The sequence below is a fragment of the Myotis davidii genome, unplaced genomic scaffold (genome assembly GCF_000327345.1).
Source record: "Myotis davidii unplaced genomic scaffold, ASM32734v1 scaffold69, whole genome shotgun sequence".
Lineage (NCBI taxonomy): Eukaryota > Metazoa > Chordata > Mammalia > Chiroptera > Vespertilionidae > Myotis > Myotis davidii.
This window is the reverse complement of record NW_006300363.1, coordinates 2,192,397-2,210,889: the sequence shown is the minus strand read 5'-3', so window position 1 is coordinate 2,210,889 and position 18,493 is coordinate 2,192,397. Positions and strand designations below refer to the sequence as shown.

Here is an 18,493-nt window from a genome sequence, read left to right as displayed (position 1 = left end):
CCACAGGCACGGAGCCAGCAGCCCTCCCCAGCCCAGTCTCTACCCACATGCTGGCTGGTCCCCCAGCTATCGGCCAGAGAGGGTGTGGGGGTGCCTCTCATCCCTCCCCTTCGCTTCTCTTTCCTGCTTGTGTCTTCCTTGGGTCTCTCCAGCTCCTCCACGCAGAAGTCTGGGAACCCACCTTTTTATTTTTTTTAATATTTTTTAATTGATTTCAGAGAGGAAGGAAGAGGAAGAGATAGAAACATCAATGATAAGGGAGAATCATTGATTGGCTGTCTCCTGCACACCCCCCACTGGAGATCGAGCCCACAACCTGGGCATGTGCCCTGACCAAGAATTGAACCATGACCTACTGGTTCATAGGTTGACGTTCAACCACTGAACTATACCGGCTGGGCTGTGCGACTTGTTTTTAGAAGAAGCAGAGGTTCCCTTGTTGGTTTTGTGGAAGTAAGCTGCCATGTCTAGAAGCTGAGGAGCTGAGAGTGATCCCTGGAGGCCAGACAACTAGAAAACAGGACTTCTTTCCTACAGCCTAAACGAACGGAACCCTGCCAACAGCCAGTGGGCGTAGAAGAGGACCCTGTGCCTCAGATGAGCCCAGAGCCATGGCTGATACCTCAATTTCAGCCTGGTCAGGTTCTGAGCCAAAGACCCACCTCACCTGGGCCCCAAAGGAAATGTGAGATAAATTTGCGATGTGTTAGGCCACTAAATTTGTGGGAAATTTGTTACACAGCAATGGAAAAACAATGCAACACCCAACCTGCAGAATCCAACCACTGCCTCCTTTCCAAATCTCCCATTTGGCTCATCTGAGTAAAGTAGACTCACTTTGAGGCTGGAGCACATGCAGGGAAATGGGGAATTCGTACTCTTTTTAACTTAGTAGTTCCACCTGTGATGTCATCTGCTTTATCGATGGCCACTGTTTATTGTCTAGGGTGAGATTTACTAGTAACTGATACCACTAAGCTTGCCATTAGTTGGCATCCAGGTACAGTAGCATGTGGCTAGCTCACAAGGAGGACGCATGGTGGTTCAGTAGAAAAAATACAGGTTTTGGAGTGAAGCAGACTTTAGATCAAACCCCAGCTTCTATTCTCACAAACTGTGACTTTGGGCAGACTCCTTAATCCTCTTGAGCTTCAGTGTTCTCATCCATAAAATGGAGACAATACCAACCTCACAGTAGGGTGAGGATTAAATGATATAACACATGTCCAAGACCAAGCAGTGTCTGCTAGAGCAGTCACTTGAGAAATGTGGGCCCATCCCGGTGTACCCCTTCCCATGAATGAAATTCCACAGGCTACCTGGGGGGAAAAACAGAGCTGGGGTGGGAGTGCCTCTGCTGTGTATGTGTGAGGATGCATTGGGAGGCTGTGGGCTTTCTGGGGCGGCGACGACATGGGTGGTGGCCATGACACAGAGCTTGCTCACCTTCAGCATGGCTCTGGCCCCTGAGCTGCTCTGTTGTTGAAGACGTCATTACATCTTCAGGTCCACCCTCTCATTGTCCTCCTTTTCCTGAAGAGTTCGCAGTTCCTTTTTCTGCACAGCAGCCCTCTCTCCTCACCTGTTCCCAGCACTCTCTAGACTCCCTGCCAACTTCGTGCAGGGAAACAAGCATTACCACCAGGATCTCTGTGTACTTTCTTTTTTCCTAGATCTAAAGGCTTTCTGCTTGCTTGTTCACTCAGTCTTATTATGAAAACTGAGGTGCAAAGAAATTAAGAAATAGCATTTAAAAGAATCAGCATAACAAACACACAACAGCTTTTGGGAGCCGCAGGGTCCCACTTGATGACCCTGCTTCCAGGTAGAGGGCAGGTGGTGACTGAGCAGTGTAATGAAGCAGGGGACAGGCAGTGAAGTGCCCTCGTGCCCTGGAGCCTGGGGAGCAGCATGAGTCATTTCAGCCCCTTTTTTGGGCCCATTGAATCTAAATTTTTTCTCATGAAAAGTCTTTCTTTCTCTCTGTCTTCTGGACTACAAGAGCAGCGTGGCTAGAGGAACCTTAACTTCATTATATCCAGAGTTTGTTTTGCCCTCAACGCCCTAAAAATAGTAGTGGTGTCATGGAGAAATTTGGGAAATAAGACAAAAGATTTCTTGTCATTTCCTCTTTTGATTTTCTCACTTGGATCCTCCCTACCCAGAAGAGTTTTATTAGTATTGCTGTCACCTGCTCCCTGCCACAACCAGCTTCCTCAGCAGCCAGGATCTGTGCATCTTTCCTTTGCCTTCCAAACCCAGTGGCAACCACCTGCCGGCATGAACCCCTTTCTATAAAGTGATCATCCAGTACCTGAGAAAGCTCTAGCACCTAAAACTAAAAAATGGCCGGGCCGGAATGGCTCAGTGGTTGAGCATTAATCTATGAACAGTTCACTTTCCAGTCAGGGCACATGCCCGATTTGCTGGCTTGATCCCCAGTGTGGGTGTACAAGAGGCAGCCGATCAATGATTCTCTCTCATCATTGATATTTCTATTTCTCTCTCCCTTCCTCTCTCTGAGATCAATAAATATCCTATCTAATAAAGACGGAATATGCAAATTGACTGTCACATTGTCACAAAGATGGCTGCGCCCACAGCGGAGGCGGGGTTTCCATAACACAAGATGGCTGCACCCACAGCAGAAGCCAAGTTCCCGTAATGAGCCTTAACCAGCAATCAGTAGGGACCTGAGGCTGCACCCCCTGCCTGGTGGGGCTTGATAGGAGACCCTAGGCTGCACCCCCTGCCCCAGCACCAGACTGTGGAACCTCAGGCTGTGCCCCCCACCCCAGCACCAGGCAACCTCAGGCTGTGCCCCTGGCCTGGTGGGGCTTGACGGGAGATATCACGGTGCACCCCCCACCCTGGTGCCGGGCCGGGAACCTCAGGCCGTGCCACCCTCCCTGGTGCCAGGCCGAGGGACATGAGGGTGTGCTGGGGGACCTGAGGCTGAGTGCCCCCGCCAGGCGGGGCTTGACAGGAGACCTGAGACTGTGCCCCCCCCCCCAGTGGGGCTTGATGGGGGACCTGAGGCTGCATCCACCACCCGGTGCCAGACCAGGGGACCTGAGGCTGCATCCCCTGCCCGGCTGGGCTTGACAAGAGTGGGGCTGGCCAGGTCTGGATCTCGCCCAACAGGGGTGGGGCCAGCTGGGTCTGGGTCTCTCACAATTTTGAGGCACCATGGGTGGGCAGGGACTTGACTCTGGGTCCTGCGGTGCACCCCCAGACTCTGACAGGAGGAAGATTTTCATATACATTTTATTAATTTTCTTTCATCTCTGACACTTCGATTATAGAGAAAGGGCAAATAGCAACATTAAAGTATTTCCTCTAATTAATCCCCTTTTAATGTGTACGAATTTTGTGCACTGGGCCACTAGTATATATATGTAAAATAATAAAACCAAAAAGTGCAGAAAAACGACAGTTCGGCAGTTCTCTGCTGAACATATAAATGCTAGAACTTGTGTCTTTTGGAAGTGATGAGGGAATCTGCAGTCAGGAAGAATGCCAGGAAAGATGAGTGAAGTACCTGGGCCTCTGCAAGAATAATTTCCAGACAAAGCACGCCCAGGTTCAGTGTCGGGAAACGGAAGCAGCATATGCAGAATGCATGGCAGAGCTGAATTTCCAATTCACTACAGACATGCTTTGGAAACATGAAAGAGCTATTTTTAGTCTGGTGATTGATTAGGGTTGCTCTGGCAATAAGAAACACTTAGAACAAAACTAAATGCAAGCAAGTCTTAAAGAGAAAGGGACAAACAGGCTGAGCATTCCACCGTCAGTTTCTGGATGGTGCTGGAAGCCCTGGCTGCAGTCTCCACACTGCAGAGGGAGAGGGGCTAGTGGCCGTGGAGAATGGGGGTGGGGCAGGAGTCTGAGGCTTGTGAAGTGTTCTGCACCCCAGGAGCATGCAGTGGCAAAACTTTTAGAAGAATGTACACCCTTCACTTTGAAGATCATCACTATTGTCATCCTATACCTGCACAGCTCCCAGTGTATGAGGAAAACTGTACTCGAACAGGTATTACTCCCACCCTACACCAGTTTACCAAGTAAAACAAAATCATATATTCTCTAACAGTGTATTTCTAAAACTTACCTAATAATGCCTCACCTAGTGGGCTTGCTAAAAACAGATTCCAGGCCCCTCTCCTGCTGATTTGCTGAGGGTTCCAGGTTCTCCTCCTATGGCCCAGGCGTTTCTTAACCCCAGGAAGTTTTGGGTCAAAATGATGACCCAAGGTAAACACTGTCAGCATTCTCCATGTCCAGTCAGACATGACCCAACACTGAGGTAGTGATGATACTGTACTTACTAGCATCAGGCTCTGTTGGAAGTATTTGATATATAAGGTACATGAGTATTTCTAGTGTAGTTGAGTACTCAGTCGGGGGTTATGAGGGCTAAGGCACAGGCTTTGCTTCTCAGTATGCCCTGTGGCCACTGAGCAGAGAAAATAAGTGTGTGTGCATCTGTCAAATGATAGATGTCCTTGCTTCAAATAAACCCAAAGAAGGAAAAGAGGAATTACCCGAAAAATAAACTGGAGAAATAATTATTTACTTCGGAAATTCAAAGTGCTAATAGGATGGCTTAAGTTAGTTCCTACTGTGGAAGTGTTTTTAAATCCCTACCCAGAACTCCAGGAAGGGCACGAATTCTCAAGTGTAAAAAAATATGACAAATGAACAAGCATTCATGACCACACTTTTGGTCCTATAAAAGACATGAACAGCCCTAACAGGTTTGGCTCAGTGGATAGAGCGTCGGCCTGGGGACTCAGGGGTCCCGGGTTGGATTCCGGTCAAGGGCATGTGCCTTCGTTGCGGGCACATCCCCAGTGGGGAGTGTGCAGGAGGCAGCTAGTCGATGTTTCTCTCTCATCGATGTTTCTAGCTCTCTATCCCTCTCCCTTCCTCTCTGTAAAAAAAAAAAAAAAAAAAAAAAAGACATGAACAAAACCCAAGTCCAACAGGAGAAGACTGGTTAAGCACACTGTGGTGGACTCTAAGGCTATTAAAAAAAGCAAAGTGTAAAACAGGATAATCCTATTTTTGTAAAAAGAGAAAAAACCACACCCATCAATGGTTAATATATTACGCAGAAAAAAATAGAGAAATAGACATCAAAATATTATGGAGAACAGTGGGAATTATGGGGCCCTTTTATTTTCTATGCTATACATTTTTATAATGTTTGGATTTTACAATAAAAATCTATTTCCAGTAATCAGAAAAATTCAAATCCAATAAAAAAGTGAATAAACACATCAATTATATCCCAACTTCTATTATGTGTAATGGAAATCACAAGACGTTCTAAAAATTCTCTTAATTTTAGTCCACTTTAACTTAAAGAAGAGCATATTATAAGAGCACTGATAAGTAGATGGAGGAGGTAAAAATCCAGAAAGTTTGGCAATCACTACTTCAAGTGTTGTTCATGGAGTTTTAACACAGGGCAGGATCTGAGAGGTGACACAGTTCAATAGTTCAAGCTACATTTAAGTGACATCAGAGTTTATTCTTCAAATAGAATGTTATGAAGCGACATGGTGGCCAGTGGGGCATGTCCAAGGAACCTCCTGGACCAAGAAAAGGAAAGTTTAAAAACCAGTGATTGAGCCCTATAACTCAATGCCTCATTTCAGATCACCAGCTATTATCCTTCCACATCTGAGGGCAAACTTTATATGGAAGGCTTGGAATGAAGAAAGTTAAATGGAAGAGTTGAGAAGCTGGCCTGGGGTAGATGAAGTATTCATATGCTTTTAAAAGATCATTTCCTTTTAGCTTTCATCTGGAACTCAATGCATTCCTCCCTGGCCATCTTGTTCCAACTCCACGCAACACATGTTCCCTGCTATCAATTAAGCTCTATACAGACCTGACCTTTTCTCTAATGGAATTCCCCTGAAGACATCGATTCTCTGGTACCGTATTCTTTGTTGTCATATTAAATGTAATCTAAGGCCATCCAGGGAATTTCAGTTTGAGATGGGATCATTAATAAAACTGGATCTGCAAATGTTCCATATCTCACTAACAAGAGACTTATACCCAGAATGCTCCATGGGAGTAGGGAAGTCAGGCCTGGAGTGTAGGGTTTATTATTATCTAGGAATAATAATAAATCTGGGCTGTGCTGTTTGTAAAACAGAGGATGGTCGGTGGTGAGTCTATATATAGAGGCAGTTGGTAGACATCTAGATCTTAAAGTATCTTTAAATTTATTCTTCATCAGGAAATTTTTATCCTTCCATTTTATTTTATTTTTTTAAAATATAGTTTTATTGATTTCAGAGAGGAAGGGAGAGAGAGAAACATCAATGATAAGAAAGAATCATCAATCGGCTGCCTTATGTACACCCTACACTGGGGATTGAGCCCGCAACCTGGGCATGTGCCATGACCGGGAATCGAACCATGACCTCCTGAGCCATGCTGGACGGGCTATCCTTCCAGTTTGATAGAAAATTGGCCCTAAAGTAATAAGGTAACATATATAAAACTTCTCTTTTGTGCAGGGAATATCTTTAATACACATAATGATTTCAATAAGGTGTCTGTCTGTCTGTCTGTCTCCCATCTACTCAGAATCTCGGTCATCATACAGGAAAAAATGCAAAGGAAATAACAGGAGATATTTGGGTTTCCTTTACTGTTCTGGGTTCCGGGGGCCATATATGACTTTATCCACAGATAACATGGGTAGTAAATAGTGACAGGGTAGTTGGGAAAAAATGGCAAAGAACATAGTTCCAGAGAAGTGAGAAAAGGAACCCAAGTGGAGATGTTTTAAAAAGTAGAAGAATTTTAAAGCAAAGAACAGGAATTGCATGTAAATACTAGAGATGAGGATAAGCCAGAGAAAATTTTTCCCAAATATAGGCAGCACAGGAAGAAAAATGTCTCCAAGAGCTGTGGACCAGGAAGAGAAGTGGGTGGGTTGAGAGGAAGGCAGAGCATGGAAATAGAGCAGGAAAACAGCTACGTGTAGTCCAGTCCTCAGTGAGGAAATGAACGTCAGCCTCTCGGCTGCTTCTCATCAGCCTGCACCCTGCACAGAAGCTTCTGTTCATTCAGTAGTTCATTCATTGATGGGGCCTCTTCCCATCCTCTGGCACGATGAGTAACAGCACCCACTGGAGAAGCAAGGCGAGGAGGGAGAGGGAGCAAATACATCATATGGCCAGTGTGGAAACTTCCAGATTCAGTTAAAAACTAAAAGAATCTCCCTTTTAACCAGCTGGGCAAATTCCTCACTTAAATATATACTATCACGTAGTTCAGAGAATCATAGTGATTAGAAAGGTCAAAAGATATAGGGCAATTTTGCAATGACTTTAATCACTAAAATTTAATATATTAGCACAACTATAGTTATGTGCATTTTATTTTATTTTTATAGCAATCTGCCCCACGAAATTTTTCCAGTTGTATTATTCTGACCTCACTAACTTGAACACAACTCCATAGACATTAACAAACTATAGAAAGAGAAAGCCAATTTTTAGGTGGAAAACAGAAAACAAGGAAAGGAGAATTTTCTGGTAAAATCTTCTATGGAAAATTCCTTTAAACAAATATTTTTTTCTGATGATTGCCCTTTGTAAAGTCATTCTGAGTGATATTTAAAAATATAAACAATTTAAAAATGCTATGTTAGGATAGAGAAGCCTATTCTCTATTCTCTCCCTGTCCTCGCCACCCCCCCCTCTGCCCGCCCCCTGGCTGAATTAATTTTCTTTGAAGTACAAAGAGCCTGGGAACAGCTAGAGCAAATGGACATGGGATAAATCAGACAGACAACACTGACTGATGTTCCAAGGCTCCTGCTTCACCAGATGCTCATCTACTGGGGTGCTGAGGTATGAAAATAAATTCCAGTCCTTCACAGGACCAAGGCACATCTGTGAAGAGGCTGGGTGGCAAGTGGTTCACCCCTATAAGCAGTTCATTTTCTGAAATAAGTCAGAATGCATAAGCTCAATGTCATCCTAATATGCTGCTGTCTTTGCTTTGTGGTCTAACAGAATCAGACGGCTTAAAAAGGAACTTCTAGGTTCTCATTCTTTAAAAAAATTTTCATTTGTTGGGAGTTCTTCAAAAACTGGCATTTGAGTAACAATAATCCTCAGGTGACGTATTAGCCCACTTAAGTGTCAGAGAAAAGTGACATTAACCAAAATATAACTGATCCACTGGCCTGGTTACTGAGCAAATCATGGCTCTGACCCTGAGAGAAGCTTCTGGAGTTCCCCTAAGTTTTAGAAGACTGGCTTTGAGAAATCCAAGGTCACAGGGACAAATAAGTGTGGCAAATGTTTCATGATACAGCTCCCTTTTGGAGATTCACAATATATGTTAGACTAGTAAAGGCTCTGAGAAGTCCTGCAATACCAAAAATCTGTTTAACTGTATAACCCAGTGTGTTTCCCTTACTTAATAGGCTATACACCGTCTTTATGATTGTTATAAATGGTACTAGGTTGTTTCCATCTAAATTATCTTGAGCTCTGAAGATTTTTGAACTTGATCATTCTGGCTCCATTTAGGACACCAGCTTCATGCCATGATCCATGGCTCCACTGACTTCACCCATCTTCTCTAGGAAGGTCCTCTTCTGGCCTAATTGCTATCTTGCTCATCAATGTCTCCAACTGGAGGACTTTCTTTGGCCTGGTCCCTAACAGGTCCCAGCTCATATGTTCCCATTTCTAAGAAGGAATATTTTTCCTTTACCCCACACAAAATTATGTATTGCCCTGGATATTCAGTTAATTGCGATGTAACTGAATTTCCTACTCGCCCTGGCCAGTGTGGCTCAGTTGGTTAGTATTGCTCATGCACTGAAGGGTCACAGTTTCAATTCCTGGTCAGGGCACATACCAATTGAGGTGTCTCTCACACTGATATTTCTCTCTCTCCCTTCTCCCTCTAGAATTGATGAGAAAAAAGTTACTTCCTATTTTTCTAACCCCCATCACAACCTCTGGTTTCATGATCCCAAAGAAGAAACACTTAGGGACCTTCATTCTCTTAGCTGACAGAGTCATTGAGATGGACCAATTGACCTCTAATTTCCTTCCAGACAAGACTAAACTTAGAGTTCTGGTGTAATAATGTATCTTCCCTGGACCTGTGCCTATTTCCTAGTTTGGTAATAACCCTTAGCGGGATCGCAGCGGAAGGAAAAGAGGGCTGGAGAGTAGTGGTCATCAGCACCCATCAGTTCTTTCAATTATCAGGGAAGCTGATGAGGCCAAAATTGCAAGTGGAATTCCTGTCCATGACAGCTAGCTGCTTTCAGAAAAATACCTCAATCGATTGCTACTCCTGGGAAAATAACCTGAGTTCAGGGCCATGGCAGGCAAACTGCTGCTCGCGAGCCACATGCGGCTCTTTGGCCCCCTGAGTGTGGCTCTTCCTAAGCCTTAGGAGTACCCTAATTAAGTTAATAACAATGTACCTACCTATATAGTTTAAGTTTAAAAAAATTGGCTCTCAAAAGAAATTTCAATCGTTGTACTGTTGATATTTGGCTCTGTTGACTGATGAGTTTGCCGACCGCTGATCTAGGGTGACTGATGGCCCATCCCTAGCTGTGAGCAGCCCTGATTCTTCCAGGCTCAATAAAACCAACTCTGAATGGCCCCATCTCTCATCATGGCTCAGTACTGTTTGAGGTTCTCATTCAAGAGTCATTTCCTTAGAAGGGGTCGGTCAATGGGGAAAAAAATGGGTCACCTGTAATACTTTCAACAATCAAGATTAATTTTTAAAAAACAGCCATCTCCTTCTTCCTGGTCTATTAGAATTCACTTTTTCTACCTCTTTTAACTAAATAATTTAAATGCTGGGTAACACTGGACAACCCACACCTACCTTTGCTCCCTGGGTAACGGCCAGCTATTCTAACAGAAAGGACTTCCCATGCATCATCACCTCTCCTGCAAATTCTTATTAAAAGAAGTTTTGGTGGGCCCTGGTCAAGCAGCTCCGGTAGTTAGAATGTCATTCCGATATACCAAGATTGCAGGTTCAATCCCTCTCAGGGAACATGCAAGAATCAACTCATGGATGTAGAGATAAGTGGAACAAAGAGATGTTTCTCTCTTCCCCTCTCTCTAAAAATCAATCAATAAAAATTTTAAAAAAGAAAATGAAGTGGTGAGAGAAAGGCAACTAAATTGCTTTAAAAAAAAAGATGTTTTGGTGGAATAGGACGGTCATAACAGAATATATATAATATTCTAGGTCACTCCTATCGACTTACTATAGCTTAGGTTGTCAAATTCTTACAAATGAGAAGAAAATCCGTTTCTTCCCCCTCCATTGTTACCGAGGCTGAATCGATGCTGCTGAGCTATGTCCATGCTCCAGCGCTGCCTTTTTTTAGCCCGAGAAAAACAAAGTCAGCTGCTCTGGAAGGCAGCCAGGCTCCTCGGGCACCTTCCTTTGTGACTTTTCAAACTTCAGAAGGACCAGCAGGTTCTGAAGGGCTCTTAGATGGCCTGTCCTCTGGAGAACTGTCGTTGTGTAGTTTTTTGTTTATTGTATAATTAAGATTTTTTCCTACAACCAAGCTAAAGATATATTTTTCCATTTCCTGGGCAAATCACATTTCCACATAATCCTAAACACATGCAGTCACTCACTGTGATGAAGCCTGAATGTCTTTATAACTGTGATCACGTGGAAACCCTAGATGATGACCCTAAACAGAAAGTTCTCGTGGCTGGATTTTGTCACAAATGAGGGCAGCATGAGGTCTCAGTAATAGGCTGGAGAGTCACATATAAGACCGAGGGGAGCCTAGGAATAGACAAACATCGCTCTGGGCTAATCCTATGAAAAGAAACACCACTCTGGCTTCCCTGAGGGAGGGGTAGGGCTTGGTGACCCAAATTGGAAGTCTGACATCGGGGAAGTTGTGCTTTGGGGCACAGACAGGAAATATATAAAGCTTGGAATGACATCAAGAAGAGCTATTTAGGATTAAAGGATCAGGGGATAAAGAGCCCAATGAAAAAGCATGTAAAACAAGAAAAAAGATGAAGACAATAGAAAACATCTGCTGTAAATCCTGGGGGGCAGACCCTGTGGACACAGCTGAGCCTGAGTCACTGGGAAGGAGTGCACCTGCAGCCAGAGAGAGAAGCCCAGACTCCCCCGGCCACTGGAGTGAGAAAGAAAAGTTGTCCTATATTTGGGATGGAAAACAAAAGTGGATTAGTTGCTTCCCTATGGAGAATGAAATGTGGACCTTGAACTGACATTCAGAGCTGCCCTGCCCTGGCCTCCATGTGTCCAGGTGGCCAGGATCCAGTGACATCATTTAGCTACTGGGCCTGGAATGAGCATGGTATGTAAGAATTGTGGGCCCACTCTCAAATTCAGGTTGAAGCCCAACCCCCAATGTGATGATATTTGGAGATAGGGACTATGGGAGGTGATGAGGTCATGAGAGTGGGGCCCTCATGATGGGATTAGTGCCCTTATAACAATAGAACAGGAAGCTTGATTTTTTTCTCTCTGCTGTGTAAGGACACAGCAAGAAGGTGGCTTTAGGCCAGCGGTTTTCAACCTGTGGGTTGAGACCCCTTTGTGGGTCGAATGACCCTTTCACAGGGGTCGCCTAAGACCATCAGAAAACACATATATAATTACATATTGTTTTTGTGATTAATCACTATGCTTTAATTATGTTCAATTTATAACAATGAAATTGGGGGTCACCACAACATGAGGAACTGTATTAAAGGGTCTCGGCATTAGGAAGGTTGAGAACCACTGCTTTAGGCAAATCAGGAAGAGGGCCCTCACCAGAAACCGAAGCAGCCAATACCTTGATTTTGAACTTCCAGCCTCCAGATGTGAGAAATACATGTCTGTTGTTTAAGCCACTGAGTTTGTGGAATTAATTATGCATCTCAAGCAGACTAAGACCCAACAACCCCCGCACCCCCGCACCCCTGCATCAAGTGCCCATACCTGGGTTGCAGGTTTAATCCCCAGCTCTGGTCAGGGAGTGTGTGTGAAACAACTAATCTCTCAATCTCGCTCTCTCTCTCTTGCCCTCCCTCTTTTTCACTCTCTCTAAAAAAAAAATCAATGGAAAAAATATCTTCGGGGGAGGATTAACAAAAAAACCCACAAAAGACCAAAAACTCAACTCCATCACAGTTCAGTTAACCATTTTCTTTTCTTTTTTTACTACTATTTTCTTGTTATGACAGTCTGACCTATTGGCCACTGGGGAAATGATACAATGAAAATACCACAACACAATGTGTTATAGGGTCCTTTTTTAAAAATGGAAATGGCTCCAGAGGCTCTTAGAACAAGAAGAAATTAAATGGTTTTTATCAAGCCACAGAGACGGTCCAATCCAGAGCTCTGAGTAAAATAGTTTGAATGTGCGTCTTTCTAGTTTCAAGGTTCTTCTGTAAGGGATAAGGCCACCCCCTTTAGATATAAACCCTACCTTCCATTGATAAGAAGCATCATCTCTTTAATACCATGTTTCTAGAAGCTGTTCTGTTATAGTGAACTATCACAAGTAGAACAGCCAAGCTATTTAAAAATGCAAGCAAAGTTAATTATGCAAAGTAACTCTCAAGGCATTTTAAATTAACATTCATATTCTGGAACAAATGAAAACAGTCAGGTTATTGCATTATATATAACTACGTAATAGCCAACATTTAAATATTTCTGATTCTGAATTATTCCTCTATATTTTTATTAAATTGGTAAGATGAGAAATACAAGGGCAGTCCCAATTAATCTACTGATCATATGCTGAATATTTCAAAATGATTAAATAAAACTTACTGTGTATTCTGGTCCCAGATGTTCATTTGGAAAAAAGGGGGGGAAAAGAGAGAGAGAGAAAAAAATGATGATTTAGACCACACTAATATGCAATAGAAAACCACAGAACTAACATATACTAGTGCATTATAATTATTAAAAATGTGGTAAAAAAAACCTTCCAAAATTAAACTTTTATAAATATTAAATGCTTTATGTTTGCTCTTGAAATTCTTTCATATGGTACTTTGGTGGTTGGTCTGATAAGGACTGTTAGACAATTCAATTAGCCTACGGGTTTGTGGCTAATTAAAAACCAAAGAGTTGGCATTATAAAAGCAAAATTAAAGACTAATAATTCCAGTAGAGCAATTCATTAACCACACAGGCAATCTTTTAAGTGGAAAAGCAGCTCTCAGAACCAATAAGAAGAGCTTGTTATGATGATATTGAAGTGGGGTCTTGAATTTTCATGTGTTTGAGGGCAGGAACGAAACCTTCTAAATTTTCTGGCCACAGTTTCTAGTTCAGTATCAGCATAGATATGTCTTATGCTGCAGTTTAGGACAGAGAGACCTGACAGACTCTTTTACATAAATTATAGCCAAGGTGTTCTTTGTGGGGGTGCGGGGTGGGATAGGGGGTGCTGTAAAACAAATAAGTCAAAATAAGCCATACCCCAAAATTACTTGAAAAATCACTTTAAAAGGCAAGTGAAATGGCTTAGCTTAACACCCCCACCCCTTCTAGGAAAAGCGAATACTTGAAAGGACTGTACGGTACGCGTCTCTCACGTCTCTGCTGGGATAACAAACCCGAAATCAGTGAAATCTGACCATGTGAGGTCTTAGTGCTACATGTAACATCCTGGCTGCACAAAGGACTTACCTGTAATTGTGTAGGGATAATAGTTCCAAGCCTTCTCTGTAACATAAAATATTTTGGGAACAACAGCTCTGGCCCAACTAGGCAGTTTGCTAAGAGGAAAGAAAGAAAGAAAAAGAAAAGACCATCAGAGTCTGTCAGTGCCTTGCTATGCTGCCCTGTCTTTCTGGATGAATTGAGGGCTAGAGAGTGGAGGAGTCCTGAGGCAGCCCTTCTCTCGGCAGCCACCCTTCCCATCCCTCTGGTCCTTCCCGCAGTTTATGGTTTTCTGTGCATATTCACCCGCTCCTCAAATGTGTGAAGGCAGAAGGTTAGAGCCCAGTGTGGGGTACCTCATAGGACTGGAAGCCTGTCCTCTCAGATCTGATTTACAAGGACATGGGAATTCAGTGGCTGGGAGGTGCTATGTTTAAAGTGTTTGGCCAGCCTGGTCTTTGTCTACTAGGAGTGATAGGGCGGGAGAAGTAGTATGAAGGTGTTTAAACGAGAATATGGGGCAGGGGGAGGGGTGGCAAATGTTAAAGCCAGATGTCAGCTTAACAATCCAAATGAGCCATGTTTTTTGAAAGTGGACTAAAGCAACAGAGAGTAGCAACTTCAGAGATGCGAAGAGAAACATAATATAACCCCTTCACGACTATAGGGTTGATTGCATCTTCCCTCAAGGACGTATCCACCTCCTAACCTGTGAATTTAACCTGATTTGAAAATAGAGTTTTTGCAAGGCAAAGTCTCCCTAGGTTTGAGAAGGCCATGTGAAGACGGAGGTGGAGACTGATTGGAGGGATGCAGCTACAAGCCAAGGACTGCCGCACATCCCCCAAGACAGAAGAGAGGCAGGAAACAGATTCTCCCTCAGAGCCTTGCTGATGGAGAAGGACTCAGCCCTGCTGATGCCTGAGTTTTAGACTTCTGGCTTCCAGAACAGAAGTACATTTGTATTGTTTCCGGCCACCCAGTTTTGGCAATTTGCTGCTGCAGCCTTACAAAACTAATATGACAGAGTGGTGCCTCTGGAGCAGGGACCCAGGCAGGCATGTACAGAAAACAGATTCTTTAAACAGAGAAAACTCAAGTGCACAGGTCCCAACACCTTTTGTAAACCAAGGGCTAATTAAGTTTTGTTTCCCTTCAGAGGCAAATTCCACAGCAAAGGACAGGCCTAGAGAATTCCTTAAATATTATATTTAAATATACAGTATTCTATATTCCTTAAATATCCCGGCACAATTTTATTTCCCCTCAGCAGTACACCCTGGGGTTTCCTGTCTCTCCTATTCTGGTGCCCACAGCTGGGGTCTGGGACGCCGACGTCTAGCAGTACATGAGACCAGCGAGATGACGCAGGCGCGCAGCTCCTCGGGGCTGCATGTTGGCAATGGAGAACGCCACGGGGCAGTTTTAAATTCCAAGCTGATAGAGCTGGGAAAGGGGGCGGTGAGGGAATCACGCTTCCAGAATCCCAAATCCCTAATCCCTCCGGACGTGGAATTCAATGACAAGCAGGGCCAGCAAAATACTGTGCACCTTGAATGTCTTCTCCGATTGTTTCTCCTGTTTCTGACAGTATCCAGGACTTGCTCTTTAAAAGACAAATGTGTATTTTCAATGGTTGGCCGGTTGGATCTAACCCAAAGCTCTGGGCCATTTCTCAGGGTTAAAACAAAGGGGAGATGAACGCTCCCCTGAACCAGGTGACGGTGACGAAGCCCACTGCTTCAGGTGGGCCGTGGAGAGCGAGCCGGAGCAGCTTCGGAATTCACATAACCATCCTTCTTGCTGCTCTAATGCAGAACGCCTCACTCCTAGGAAATCATCTCTGCGGTAACTGCTCATTTACCTTACACTCACACCGCTCAAAAGGAAGGCTGCTTCCCGACAGGCGTTTTTATAGCTTCTGCCTGTGATTTATTCTTTCAGTCCTTGAAGTGGGAGCACTCTGGGGCTGATGTCCTGTGTGGGTCATAAGCAAAACTTCCTCTGTGTTCCCTCCTCTTTGCCCCCAATTCCAGAGTGATATGGCAATTAGTATAGGGAGGGTGGATTATACTCACAGGCAAGAGGATTGCAGGCTGTCCCCAAAGTAGGCGAGGCATTGTTTAGCTTAGACAAAGCACCTATGGCTCCCTACCAGCACTGGGGGTCCCCTATTCACTGTCTTCCTTGGGAGCGGTGATCCATCTACACTGCACCCCTCCCCAGATCCATTAGGCTCCTCAGGCATGCCCCTCTGAGACCCAAGTCCCCTTCCTCCACAATTCATTCCCTGTATCATTTAATAAGCCTCCCAGCATAAGCACATTCCTAAGCAGCAATCATTTTCTGGAAGGAACATGAAAGACACTGGCGATTTTCCATTCACATGGAGACTGTTCCATTTGTGTAAATGGTCAGGATTCTAGAGTCTAGGATCCTTATTTTTAGCTGATTCATTCACCAGCTCTTGCAGGGTACACAGCCCTATAGTCAATTACCTTTTCCAGTGAGACACCCTAAAAAACACAATCCTTCAGCCATGATGGTTGGTATGATTTTATGCGACTGTTCTAATTAGTGTGGGAGGGAGGCCCTTCTGGTGCGAGTCATTTACCGGGCCAGGCACAGGAGGCTTCTGTAACGAGTTCTCTGATACTTCAGTTTAAATATTTTTAAGCCCATGAACAGACCTTCTCTCAGGCCCCAATTTCCCCAGAGCACATCATTATTCAAATCATTCTGGTCTGAGAAAGTAAAATTTAGTTTTCCCTGCAGTAATGATTTATCAGGGCTGCAAGCAAAAATGGAATTAAATTAGTCCCCACTGTTGCTGTCACTTTCACGATGTATCCTGTCACACCGCCTACAGTTCTAAGGAGACGTCTGTCATTCAAGCGCACTACTAGGTGTCAAACAAGAGCCTCTCTTCCCAGAAAGGCGGCATGGTTCCAAGCATGTCCTCCTGGGACGCTGGCTAGGACCGAAGCTCCCCATGGCCCCTCTCACCCCGACCCAGGTTTAGAGACACTGAGGGAAAAGACGGGCATCTGTCCCTAAAGGCTTTACCATAATGCAAAGCATGCTGCTGTGAAATGATACCAAGTTCCCCAAAGGCCTTTGTGGAAGACAGACTTTTCAAGATGTTTGGGTTCTTACTTTGAAACTTTGGTATGATGTAGAACGTATCAGCGACACAGCTGGGTGACCAACTCTTCCCGGTTTGCATGGACTGCCTTGGTTTTAGCGCTGGAAATCCCACAGGCAAAATTCCTCAGTCCTGGGCAAACGGGGATGGCTGGTAGGTCATCCTAAAGCAGCAATTCTCAATGGCAGGTGGGGGTTGGGATTTTGCAGCCCCCCTGGGGGTGGGGGGAGACATCTGATAAAGTCTGGAAACATTTCTGGTGATCGCGACTGGGAGGGGTGGGTGGAGGGCTGCTGCTGCTGTCTAGAGGCCCAGGATGCTGCCCAATATCCTACAATGCACAGAGCAGTGCCCACAACAATGAACTATCTGGCCCCAATATGAACAGTGCCAAGACTGAGAAACCCAGCCTGGACCTAAGTGAATGTAGTCACCGCAGCCTTCATACATTCTCCCGGTTTCCCTGAATCACAACTGACCCGAGAAGAAGGCCCCATAGGCAGGCATAATCCGAACACTCAGGTTAAAAGTGTTTATCTCCTTCGTAAAGAATTTATGAAACTGAAACATAAACATCCCGCTCCATTAGAAGCTTCTGGTATTTTATAATCCAGATTATCACCGCATTTCCTCATGACATATAATCTCTCTTCACAATTAATGCACATTGGGGGATATTGGGCCCCAGGAGGTACTAAACATCATTAGGCCAAATGTGATCTAAGTGGAGTCTAATCTAATTTTCTCAACAGGGACCAGATTTCCAATGGTCTTAACTGGAAATTTTGGATGTCAACATTCCCAGCAGAGAGACAGGCTTCCCGAGTTCACGAAACAGTGCTTCGCTCAGGACGTTCCCCGGCAGAGCGCACCCGAAGAACCCTGCCACTGTCAGCGCTGACTGCAGCTCACTTAAATGACTTTAAAAGGACTTAGCTGCTGCCCTGGCTGGTATGTCTCAATGGCTGAGCATCGAACCATGAACCAGGAGGTCATGGTCGATTCCCAGGGCCTGGATTCGATCCCCAGTAGGGAGCGTGTAGGAGGCAGCTGGTTGATGATTTTCTCTCATCATCGATGTTGTTCTCTCTCTCTCTCCCTCTCCCTTTCTTTCTCTGAAATCAATAAAAACACATTTAAAAAAAATAAAAGGACTTAGTTGCCTTCGTGTCCTCATTTCCCACTGGTCCATTTGACAATTTTTGGATAATAATCAATTATTCCTATCCAGTTCCACATACAGTAATTTCTGAGGTCTCTACACTTCTTCTGCAGCTGCTGTACTCTTCCTAATGGTTTTTCTGGCTGGTCTTTTAGTTCTGCTAGTAATGTAATTCTTCCTATGGCAGCAGAGAGATGAGCAGTTTTCAGACTGGAGCCATCACCTGCAAGAGGCGGGGCTGCCGGCTTCCCTCACAAGAGGTTCCTGGATACCACCACCGCTCTCCTGAATGAACGGGACACTGATGCGGGGATTCCGGGAAGAGGCCTATATGGCGCAGGTTCTTAGGAGGGCTTTGCTTGGACAGTGTGAGGGACATGTGGCCAGCATGCTGTGGGGGACCCAGAGGAGCAGTCCACATGTGTCAACATCAGCCATCAAGGAACAAAGATGGCCAGGCTGGAGTGGCTCATTTGGTTGAGCATCATCCC

The 18,493-nt window shown here is 44.5% G+C and overlaps 1 protein-coding gene across 4 annotated transcripts in view; it reads right to left on the bottom strand.

Annotated features, from left to right (window-relative positions):
• Positions 1 to 18,493, bottom strand: part of PITPNC1 (phosphatidylinositol transfer protein, cytoplasmic 1) — a 262,521-nt gene that overhangs the window by 86,365 nt on the left and 157,663 nt on the right. For all 4 annotated transcript variants that reach the window (XM_006776677.2, XM_006776678.2, XM_006776676.2 and 1 more), the window contains 2 exons: positions 13,723 to 13,811; positions 12,856 to 12,863 (listed from right to left, as the gene is read on the bottom strand). In XM_006776677.2, coding sequence (XP_006776740.1) covers positions 12,856 to 12,863; positions 13,723 to 13,811 — 97 coding nt within the window. The remainder of the gene's footprint in view (positions 1 to 12,855; positions 12,864 to 13,722; positions 13,812 to 18,493) is intronic.